The 11,681-nt window shown below is 36.6% G+C and overlaps 1 protein-coding gene across 1 annotated transcript; it reads right to left on the bottom strand.

Moving 5' to 3' along the window:
- Positions 1-5,920: 5,920 nt before the first annotated feature.
- Positions 5,921-8,306, bottom strand: LOC127242371 (probable disease resistance RPP8-like protein 2). The gene is made up of 2 exons (XM_051261888.1): positions 7,038-8,306; positions 5,921-6,960 (listed from the first exon to the last, which is right to left on the bottom strand). The coding sequence occupies exons 1-2, from the start codon at positions 7,538-7,540 to the stop codon at positions 6,954-6,956; spliced, it is 510 nt and encodes a 169-aa protein (XP_051117845.1). The 5' UTR covers positions 7,541-8,306; the 3' UTR covers positions 5,921-6,953.
- Positions 8,307-11,681: the final 3,375 nt, after the last annotated feature.

The raw sequence follows: 11,681 nt of genomic DNA, 5'->3' as shown, positions 1-11,681 counted from the left end.
TATATTTTCCTTTAATCAAATATCCATTTCGGTTGGGCATAAAAACGTGAACCACCCCGTCATTTATACGTCAGAGATAATTGTAACAAATCCATACAAATCTTTGAAGAGTGCTCTATGGTCTGTCAAGATGTGGCTTCATAATAATTAGTTTACCATCAATGGGTAACTGATATATCATGGCAACATCTTCTAATATAATTGTTGCCTCATCAAATGTGAAATGGAATGTATGTGTTTCAGGACGCCATCGCTCAACTAATGATGTCATGTATATCGTGTTCAACCCTATATACTCCATAAAATACAATACAATTTAATATCTCAAGGACCCTAGGATGACATAATTTATATATATTAATCCAATATCTTCTGGACAAACAAGACTAAACTTATGCTCAGCTAATTCACCATTCCAAATATACTCAGAACAATGTGTATATTGAAGATGAAGTAGACGATCGTTACTAGGGCCTGACAATCCCTCCCGATATGAAAACATCACAAAACACTATCCACATTCCAAATTAAAAATATCTACATTAAAAGTATGTCGTTTTCATTTAGTATATATATATAAATGTAAATAATGCTTATATTGAAATCCTTATCTTATTATATTAACTCAAATATAAGCTCTTGAACACAAATATAAACTCCTAGAAAATTTTAAAGCAATAACAATTATATTAAATCAAAGTACTACTATTAGAAAAATGGTATAAACCTAAATATATCAATAAAAATATATAGAAATAAGGATATGCAATATCACAAAAATTATAAAAAATATATACACAAAAAAAAAACCAAATATGATAAATAAAAATTGTGAAAATTACATCATTATACAATAAGAAATAGTACAAAATAAATAAGATGATACCTTGTGAAAAAAATGCTAACAACACAACGCAGTAAACACAGCTTTCAAAATTTTGCAAATATCTGATAGAAATTTGTGGATAGAGAGAGAGAGGTGCTATTTTAGAGAAAGAGAAGTGAGATTTGCATTGATTCATGGGGATGAATTTATATGAAACTGATCAATCCAAAACATAAAATTTATAACAATAGTTTTATCCATTTTCTATATTAATCTTTTCACCCACCAAATGTATCTTCCAAACCAACAAACAAACAAAATAGAATGAATGGAAAAAAAAAATTAAAAAATAGATTACCAATATCGACCGAAGAAGAGCGGCACCAGCGGTACTTGAGAATCTCCGGAAAGAAATGCGATGGAAGGGAGAAAAGTTGAGAGATTTAGGGTTTGTTGATCAACATGATATTTATTTTTATTTATAATAAAAATATTTATAGTAGTTTTAAAAACTACTATATTTAATACTTTAAGAGTTTTAAAAAATCCTAAATTTAAAATATTAGAAGTTATGAAATATAGTAGTTTTGGTAATCCCTTTGTTGACTAGAATTTAAATTCACCTTTTGACTTAGGCCATTTTTTCAGAAACCCCATTAAACATAAAAAATCCATTAAATCGTTGGCGCAACGACATTTTTGTGTCTGCTGGATAACGTTGACCTTCAGGTGGCATTGGAGGAGGAAGGAATTCAAAGCTGCATTGTCTTTGTTGTGCATACAGTTTGTTTAGAGGCAGATAGTATAATGCAAATAAATTTGCGTAGAGGGGCAGAACAAAGATTTTGTAGCACCCTTGCGTACGATTGAACAACGAAAGTGGTATGCATGTAATTTCTTCGAAGTTAATATGCAAAACATATAATATTTAAGTGGCTATTCATAGCCGTGGATTGTACTTGGAATGTCAGCTAAATCGAGTGGAGGGCAACGCGAATGGCATATAAAGTGAAGCGCAGCTAAATCAAGAATATATAGACAATCCATCACAGATTCAACGTGAATAATGTCAAGTAGGGTTATGCCTAGAGAATTTTGTAGAAGGCAAAGCGGCAGCTTTGACAAAAAATGATAACGCGGAGGTTGCGTTGGAGGAGGAATGAATAAGTGGTTGCATTTTTTTTGTTGTGCATAGGGTTTTTTGAGACACAGAAGTATAAAAGCAAATACATCAGTGTGGAGAGGAAGAAGAGAGATTTCATAGGGTACTTGCGGATAATTGAACAACGAAAGTGGCATAGCTGTAATCAGTGGCGGAGCAGAGTTATTTCGCCGAGGGGGCTAAAAGTTTCATTGAGTTCGAAAATATAGATATTTTATGGTAAATATATATATATTGATGTATTTAATGTTAAATAAATATATTTTTAATTAGGTGTTGAATTGGGTTTTAAATTGGGTGGTTAGTGGATATTAATATATATAATGCATGGGAGTGTGGGTAGTGGATATTAATATATATATAATGCATGAGAATGTGGTTAGTGGATATTAAAAATATATAATGGGTGTGGAAGAGGTTACACTAGAATAGTGTCATTTATGTTAGGATTAATTGTGGTTTTAGTTTGTGAAGTATCCCATGTTTTTTTGTGTGCTTTAAAATGTAGTCCGTTGGTGTATTTAGTGTGTTATGTAAGGATTAATTTGAGAGAAAAAAACAAGTTTTTTGTTTTCATATTTTATAGTGTGTTTGTGTATTTTTTCTCCATAATTTTGTATTTGTATTGGTGTGTGTGTGCTTGTCTCCACATTCGATATTTTACAAATTGATATCAGAGCTGATGGCAACTGTAATGGGTCAAATATCGTTACCACGTTTGATGAAGGAAAATTACGAGAATTGGAGTATTCAAATGAAAACGCTTCTTGGATCTCAAGATGTATAGGAGATAGTTCATGAAGGTTTCGAATAACCGGTGAGTACGGCGGGATATACGGTGGCTCAACAGAAGGCGTTGAAAGAGACGCGATCAAAGGATAAGGCTGCGTTGTACTTGCTGTTCCAAGCTGTTGATGAGTTGGGCTTTGAGAAGATTGCCGGTGCAACAACTTCAAAAGAAGCGTGGGACATTTTAGAAAGAACATTCAAAGGAGCCGACTGTGTCAAGCAAATGTGCCTCTAAACTCTTCGTGGCGAGTTGGAAAGCCTAAAGATGAAGGATTCTGAAAGTGTGTCCGACTATATTACTCGCGTGCAATCTATGGTCAACCAGCTTGTTCGCAACAAAGAAAATTTAACCGATGCGCGAGTTGTTGAAAAAATTTTAAGAGCATTAACCAATAATTTTGAGAATGTTGTGTGCGTGATAGAAGAGTCAAAAGACTTGACGACACTCATGGTAGATGAACTTGCTGCTTCTCTTGAGGCACATGAATAACACAAGAAAAAAAGAAGGAGAAGACACTTGAGCAAGCGCTTCAAACCAAGGCATCACTTAAAGAAGATAAGGTACTATACTTTCAAATTTTCTGAGGAAGAGGGTGTGGGCGTAGAGTTCGTGGAAGTGTCCATGGTGGTCAAGGCAACAATCATGAAGAGGGACAATCAAGCCAACCGAATTGGCGGGGTAGAGGACGTGGTCGAGGAAGAGGCGGCTGATCGAGCAATTATAACATGAGTGCTACAAGTGTCATAGGTATGGTCACTATGCAAAGGATTGCAATTTTGATAAATGTTATAATTGTGGTAGAGTGGGGCATTTTGCAAAAGATTGTCAAGCCGAAAAAAGGATAGAAGAAACGAACAACCTAGCCGTGGAAGATGAAAAAAAAGAGAAGGCTTTCTCTTGGTGGCTAAAAAAGAAGGCAACATCAACAATGACACTTTGTGGTACCTCGACTCGGGGGCAAGCAACCACATGTGCGGACACAAACACCTATTCAAAGAGATGCAAGAAATTGAAGATGGTTACGTGTCGTTTGGAGATGCATCCAAAGTGAAGGTCAAACGACGAGGTACGATTCATTACTTACAAAAAGATGGCTTGATTGTTTCAATCCAAGATGTTTATTATGTACCAAATCTTAAGATAAATATTTTAAGTATGGGGTAACTCACGGAAAAAGGCTACTTAATACTTTTAAAAGATCGGGTGCTATACTTGAAGGACAACAAAGGGCATTTGATTGCTCGAGTTGAGATGGGAAGAAATCGGATGTACAAATTGAATTTGAAAAGCATGCAAGAAAGATGTTTGCAAGCCAACATAGAAGACAAGGCGTCACTATGGCATCTTAGTTTTGGTCACCTACATCATGGTGGTCTAAAAAAGCTAGCAAACAAGAGCATGGTGCACGGGCTGCTGGACATGGATTATGATGGAAATTTTTTTGAAGAATGTGTATTTGGCAAGCAAAAAAAAAAACGTCATTTCAAAAGAAGGCAGAATATCAAGCTAAATTTCCTCTCAAGTTGATTCATACTAGTATATGTGGACCAATCAGCCTTGAATCTTTTAGCGGCAAAATGTACTTCATTTTGTTTATTGATGATTTCTCACGAAAAACTTGGATTTATTGTTTGAAAGAGAAATCCGAGGCATTCGAGGTGTTTGAGAATTCAAAGTGATGGTGGAGAAGGCAATCGATAGACATATCAAAGCCATAAGATCCGATCGCGGTGGCGAGTATACTTCGAGGGCTTTCTTGGAGTATTGTGAGGAGCAACGCATAAGAAGAATTCTTACGGCACCATACTCTCCTTAACAAAATGGTGTGGCCGAAAGAAAGAATCGAACTATTCTTGACATGGTTCGATCAATGATCAAGAGCAAAAGGATGCCGAAGGAGTTTTGGGTGGAAGCTGTACAATGTGCCATCTATATACAAAATAGATGTCCACATGCAAAGCTACTTGATCAAACACCTCAAGAGGTGTGGACCGGACAAAAGCCGACGGTGTCTCATCTCAAAGTGTTCGGTAATGTGGCTTATGCACATGTACCGAATCAACGAAGAATGGAGCTCGAAGATAAAAGCAAACAGTCTATTTTCATTGGATATGATAAGAAGACAAAAAGATACAAGCTGCTCGACCCAATACGCAAGAAGGTGATGGTTAGCCATGATGTGCGAGTAGACAAAGCAAACGAGTGGAATTGGAATGATTCGGTGGAGGCTATTCACGGAGTGAGAGAATCATCAATTGCTACACCAACAAGCATGCCAATACATGCTGAAATTTCCGATGATGAAGACGAACCATGACATCCCCGAATGAGAAGCTTGCAAGAATGTACGATTCGACTAATGAGGTACACCTTCTATGTCTTTTGGTAGGTTATGAAAATATCAGCTTTGAAGAGGCGGTGCGTGATAAAAAAAGTGGCAACTTTCCATGGACGAGGAGATTGAGGTGATTAACCGCAACAATACATGGGACTTAACAGAATTTCTGGAAGGAAGTGTGAAATTGGTGCATGTCAAGTCAAGATCAAGTTGCGGATATGTTTACAAAAACCACTACCGAAGGAACGTCTCAACAATTGCAAGAAAATGATTGGCATGATGGATGGTCGAAGCATTTAAGTTTATGAGGGTGTTTTGTTAAATAAACTTAAATGTATTTTTAATTGGGTGTTGAATTGGGTTTTAAATTGGGTGGTTAATGGATATTAATATATATAATGCATGAGAGTGTGGGTAGTGGATACTAATATAAAATGCATGAGAATGTGGTTAGTGGATATTAAAAATATATAATGGGTGTGGAAGAGGTTACACTAGAATAATGTCATTTATGTTAGGATTAATTGTGGTTTTAATTTTTGAAGTATCCCATGTTTTTTTATGTGCTCTAAAATGTAGTCCGTTGGTATAATTTTAGTGTGTCGTGTAAGGATTAATTTGAGAGAAAAAAACAAGTATTTTGTTTTACTACTTAGAGTGTGTTTGTGTGTGTATTGGTGTGTGTATGCTTGTCTCCACATTATATACTTTACATTTAATCAATATGAAAATATTAATTTGATAAGAATTAGTCGAATTTGAATCGATAGACATCTTCTATATAATCACTAATATAATCGGGGGTCCCGTAAGGGATGCGCTAGTGGTGTAGGGGTTGGAGTTGTGACCGTGAGGTCATGGGTTCAAACCCCCGACACCTCAGGTCACTTGTCACACATGGTTCGCCTAGTGTGACTTTCCCGTCGGGCCTGATTTGCAGAGTATTAGGTTCGTCCGGGGGTTTACCCAGTGTGCACTTTCGGGTAGCGACTGTGGGTTCTCATGTCATAAATTCTCAATCTTCATCTTTGAACTTGTCTCTTTTGCATTTACTTTGACATAAAATCACTGATTGAGTAGTCCTTGGAGCCACTCCAGACTAGAATGTCAACGGTGTCATTTTCCATGCTCTGTTGTTCCTCCCATATTTGATGTGCCGAATTGATAGCAGACCTACTACATCCTTGCAATTAAATTCTACGTAACGGTGGAATATCTCCAATTCCCGATGGGATTCCCTTCCAATGAAGTTAAAAATATTAGTTCAGGCAGCTCGAAGAGTAGGGAAGTGTTCCTTATCAGCTATCCATTGCATGAGATTTGTACACACAATCTTCATTTCTTTCAATCAAAGAAATTCACCGTCAACTGGATTCCATTCAGACCCTTCAGTTGCCCGAATCAATTCAAGTTTCTCAAGCTTGGGTAATGAGTCAATGATCGACATACCACTCCAAGGAATTTTGCGTATGTAGTGTGCCAGACACAGCTCTTTAATTAAGAGACTTGGGAAAGGCAATGTTATCTAGAGCATATATTATTTTTAATGACTCAACATTACAAAGAGAATGATCCCTACTTGCTTCAAACTCTTCGCTGTACACCATTCCCAATGTTTTTACATCAGGAATTTTGTCGATGACATCTTTGGTGCACTTGAAATCCCATATTCCGGAAAGGGCCTCCAGGTTTCTGAGAATAATGAAGCTTTCCCCCTCAAGTTGAGTTGCAGAAACTTGTGCCAACATGAAGCCTGCCCTGTTGGAAATGATATGCCTGAGCTGTGGCATTTCCCATATTTCATTCGTGAAAACGATTCGCTTGTCCAAGAATAGTTTTAGAATCTGAAGATTCCAGAGTAAGTGAAACGTTGGAGCGGGTTTCAACTTACTATAAGTAATATGAACATTAACATACATACCGCACTTGAGTAAAATGCGGAGATGCTAGCTGATCATCATTCTCCTCAAGCCTTGCCCCTTCAACATGTGAATACATCACTCTGCAAGCACCACAAACGGATCGATGAATTACTCTTGAAGATGGTGATGATGGTGATTGGGATAAAAGAACAAATTCCAGGGAATAGTCTGTAGCATCTCCTCCATGGGGAGTTTCCTCGGCAGAAAGAAAGCATTGTGATCTACTGCCATTCGTGTATTGCACCTTTGGCGATCCAATAAACTGCTCCTTGTTAAATTCTTTCAAACACACTTCTCTAAATAGATCATGAATACCGCATTCTTGACCAGACATCCCTGTCTCTCGCATAAAAACAAGACTTCTGGCAACAAGATCTTGGAGGAATTCTGTAGCACTGACCTCCAGACTTTTACTATCAACTTCTCTTATCAATCCATTAGCAATCCACACCCGAATTAGTTCCTCAACACTAATCCTATGATCTTCAGGATAAGAGCTCATAAAGAGGAAACACGGCTTGAGCTGGATTGTCAAGTCCTCTTAACTCAAAGACAATATCTTTTAAGCAATGCTCACCGTGTTCCAGATTAGCATAAGAGATGACATTGTCTGCAACAGACTTCCAATATTTCTTAGACATGTCAGACTTTGCAAGTAGCCTGGAAATCACAACGATTTCTAGAGGAAGTCCTTTACAACTTCTTACAATCCCTCGTGCAATTTCTCTAATTCTGGATATGGGCAATTTTCCTTTGCAAAGACAGTTTGACAAAATAGACTCCAACTTTTATTCTCATCCAAAAAAGTCATCAAGTAAGAGCTATGAGGGCTCAAACTTCTGGCCACATTCGCAAGCCGAGTAGTCATGATAACCCGACTTCTATTATTATTGTTGTTTGGAAAACACATTCTTAAGTCACACCAAGCCTGCTCGCTCCACACGTCATCCATGACGATCAAATACCTTCTATTAAATAATTCTTTGTACAGCACCTCCCTCAACCGATCAAAATTTCCATCATGTGTTGTAACTTTCCCATCATTTGAAAGACATGATAGTATGTCCTGGACATTATACTCTTTTGATATTGTAAGCCAAACACGTCTATCAAAGCGGTCGACAATACATTGGTTATCGAAAACAGCTTTAGCTAGAGTAGTCTTACCAATGCCACCCATGCCTACGATAGGGATGATTTGAAGAGCAGATTCATCTCTAGTCAGCAAATCCACGACTGCATCGACATGTTCATCGAATCCCACAACTGTGTTCTTGCCGAGGAACAAAGTAGTGAGCGAAGTCCCCCCACGCATTAGCACATCCTCTGAGCTAGCAGCTGAAATGCTTTCATGCTCGGAAACTTTTGGTTGTTTTACAGATCGAACATCCTGCGATAAGGCTTCCTCCACCAACAGCTCTGTCCTGATGGTATCAAGCTTTTGGATCCCTCCCTCGATATCTTTGTTGAAAGCTGACAATCCCCAATCCATTTTTACTCCCTCAGATCGAAGCTGAAGTTCATTCACAACATGTAAATCAAAAATTTCTTCAGCTTCGAAGGAAACTTTAGATATTTGCCTCCACGGACCATCGATCCTATTGCCTTCTCTTCTTGAATGAACTTCAACAAAATCCAGCAAGAAGTTTACACGTTCCTGGAAAGTTTCTGTTGATTAATGTGCTATGATGATTAATGTGCTTTGTCTAATTTATGATTTTCATTATATTTTATAGACTCTTGGTTTCTAAGAGATACAAGTAATTATTATGACTTGAAAGGTCTTCCACCTAGAATAAAAGGGTGATAATGTAAGTAAGATTATTAATGAGAAATTATATTCAGTCTTATAATCTTCCTCCTTGGTTCACCCATCATTCAATTAACCAGAGTTTCAATTTGTTTTATGTCAACGTGAAGGCGACGAAGCAGCGCTTGGTAGTGAACGTTGTCGAGGACATGAGTAAGGGAAACCAAGGAAGCATAAGCAACAACAGCAATCTCTCAAATATTAAGAAATCTAAAAACTGATGCAGGAAAATTGGGTTTTCTCAGATCAAGAACTGGGAGAAACATGATACACGAGTAAATGATTAGTGTTTAGTTGTCACAATAAATCAAAAGTAAGAACAATAATTCAAAACTAAGAAAGCTGAACTGATATAAAGTTTGTATGCACTTACAAATTAAAAGATGAGACAAAGTGGCAATGTGAGGCTCACAATCTTATGGAATTCAATAATTATCTGTTATGAAACAAATGCGGAATAAACTTGATTTTATTAAAGAAAAATCAACGAAAACAAAGAAAAGTTTAAACTAGGGCTTGGTTTTTAGGCTCAGCCCCCAATATCACCCACTAAAGCACAAAATCGACACAAACACACATAAAATGCGACATACACAACCAAACCGGCCCGAGACCCACAACCTAGACCGAAAACAACCCCCACAAGTAAGGAAAAACAAAGCAACGGTAGAACAGCGGCCAAAAAGAAAAGGAACCATACAAACCGAAGGCTAAACTCGATGTCGAACCCCTTGCGGTTCGAATCGAGACAGGGGAAATGATAGCACCTCTAATCTCCACAGAAAACAAGAGAAAGAAGCTCGTCGGAGGTCGCCAGAGAAGATCGCCAGAATATCGCAAAGAGAGAAGTGTTTTGAGAGAGGCGAGAGTAGAGAGAGGTGAGAGCGGTTGAGAGAGAGAGTGAGGGTTAGTGTATGCGGCTCCCTCTCTCTCTCTATATATATATATATATAGGTTTAGATCAGATAAGACGGCCAGGGTTAAAACCCTTGATCAAACGATCCACAACAAGTGTAGGTAAGTATATGCGGGTCGGGTCATGTAACCGGGTCGGAGGGTTGGGTCACGGATTATGGGTTGGGGCCAAGTTTAATTGGGCCACAAAATATATATATATGTATGTGTTTGTGTATGGATCCAATAGTCTCCAAAATTATCATCAACCAAAATTTTATAACAATCCTCCACCAAATTTTGGTTATGGGTGACTAGGGTCATCACTGCCCAATAGTTTGGATTACTTACCTGCATAAGAGAAAAAAAAAATTAAAAAACAAGTTAGTTTAAAATACATTAAATTAGCCTACCATCTACACATGTGTAAAACACAGCTAATCAAATGTATCAAAACATATAATTTCCAAACAAGATACAAATCTATCAAGTTTCAAGAATATTGTATCTACAACAGCAGGAATACATTCAAATCCAAACTTCGACAGAACTACATTACATTGTAAATGTGTCGTACAACCAAAACATGTAGCACACAATATACAAACAAATACAGTAGCAAACTTCACAAGTTTCATATCATTCACAACCCATGATAACATAATGCAAAGAAGCCAATGACAAAACCTAGGAACTGATTTCAAACACTTATTATAAACTAATGAACTTTTATCTTCTTTTACCACTAAACATTGAGACTTACTTTCGGGATTAAACAATTTCCTATCACTCATAGGTTCCTCCACATCTAAGCTCTCAAATATACTTCTAGGTAAAAAAGATGAATCAAAATTACCAAACATAGAGAACACTTTACGACTATTCCTAACCTCATCTCTAACAAATAGGTAATTTTCAATCTCATTACTATTATTTGAAACAATTCCAACGTTGCTTTTAATTTCAGAAACTGTATTTTCAGATTTATTCACAATAGGCTGGCCAACACTAGATAAGATTTGAAAATCACCAACAAAAATATCAGTTTCATTGCATAAAGCAAACTCCACCTCATTTTGAACACTATCAAAAACAGTATTAATCTCTCCCTCAAATTTGATATTATCAATTTCAATATCAGCATATTGAACACACTCCGAAATTGAATTAATATCATCACAATTAAAAACATAATCTCTCATTTCCTCAACCTCTGCATTTTAGATTTATTCACAATAGGCTGGTCAGCACTAGATAAGATTTGAAAATCACCAACAAAAATATCAGTTTCATTATATAAAGCAAACTTCACCTCATTTTGAACACTATCAAAAACAGTATTAATCTCTCCCTCAAATTTGATATTATCAATTTCAATATCAGTAGATTGAACACACTCCGAAACTGAATTAATATCATCACAATTAAAAATATAATCTCTCACTTCCTCAACCTCTGCATTTTCGTTTCTTATAACAGTCCCACTTTCAGCAACATTACAGTTAATTACAGAATCAATCGCAACAATTTCAATGTCAACAAATTGCAGATTTTTGGATTCACAAACAACATGCTCAATATCAGTATATTCAAAACGAAAATCAGATTTTACAGATTTAATTTCTCTGTTTTCTATATCAATCAAATTATGTTCCACCTTATTTCCTATACTAGAATATCAATAATTTCAAAATCAACCAATTCAGATTCTCCAATATGCAAACATGGCATACAACATTCATTAAATGTCACATTATTGCTAATAACACTTTTCAAACCGGGTCTAGAACTTAACCACAATCTATACCCTGTAACACCATAACCCAAGAGAACACAATTTTCAGTTTTCATCTCAAATTCATCAATGCAAATATGTATCACAGCATGACACCCAAACACACGAACATTAGATATGTCGACTAACCTACCCAACCACTTA

The sequence above is a fragment of the Andrographis paniculata genome, unplaced genomic scaffold, assembly GCF_009805555.1.
Source record: "Andrographis paniculata isolate CXL003 unplaced genomic scaffold, ASM980555v1 Contig86END, whole genome shotgun sequence".
NCBI lineage: Eukaryota > Viridiplantae > Streptophyta > Magnoliopsida > Lamiales > Acanthaceae > Andrographis > Andrographis paniculata.
Note: the sequence above shows the minus strand (reverse complement) of the source record. Positions and strands in the feature narration are given on the sequence as shown.

What these genes read in the sequence shown, in the direction of transcription:
- LOC127242371 (XM_051261888.1), bottom strand. Translation starts at nt 7,540, where the DNA reads ATGAGCTCTTATCCTGAAGATCATAGGATTAGTGTTGAGGAACTAATT.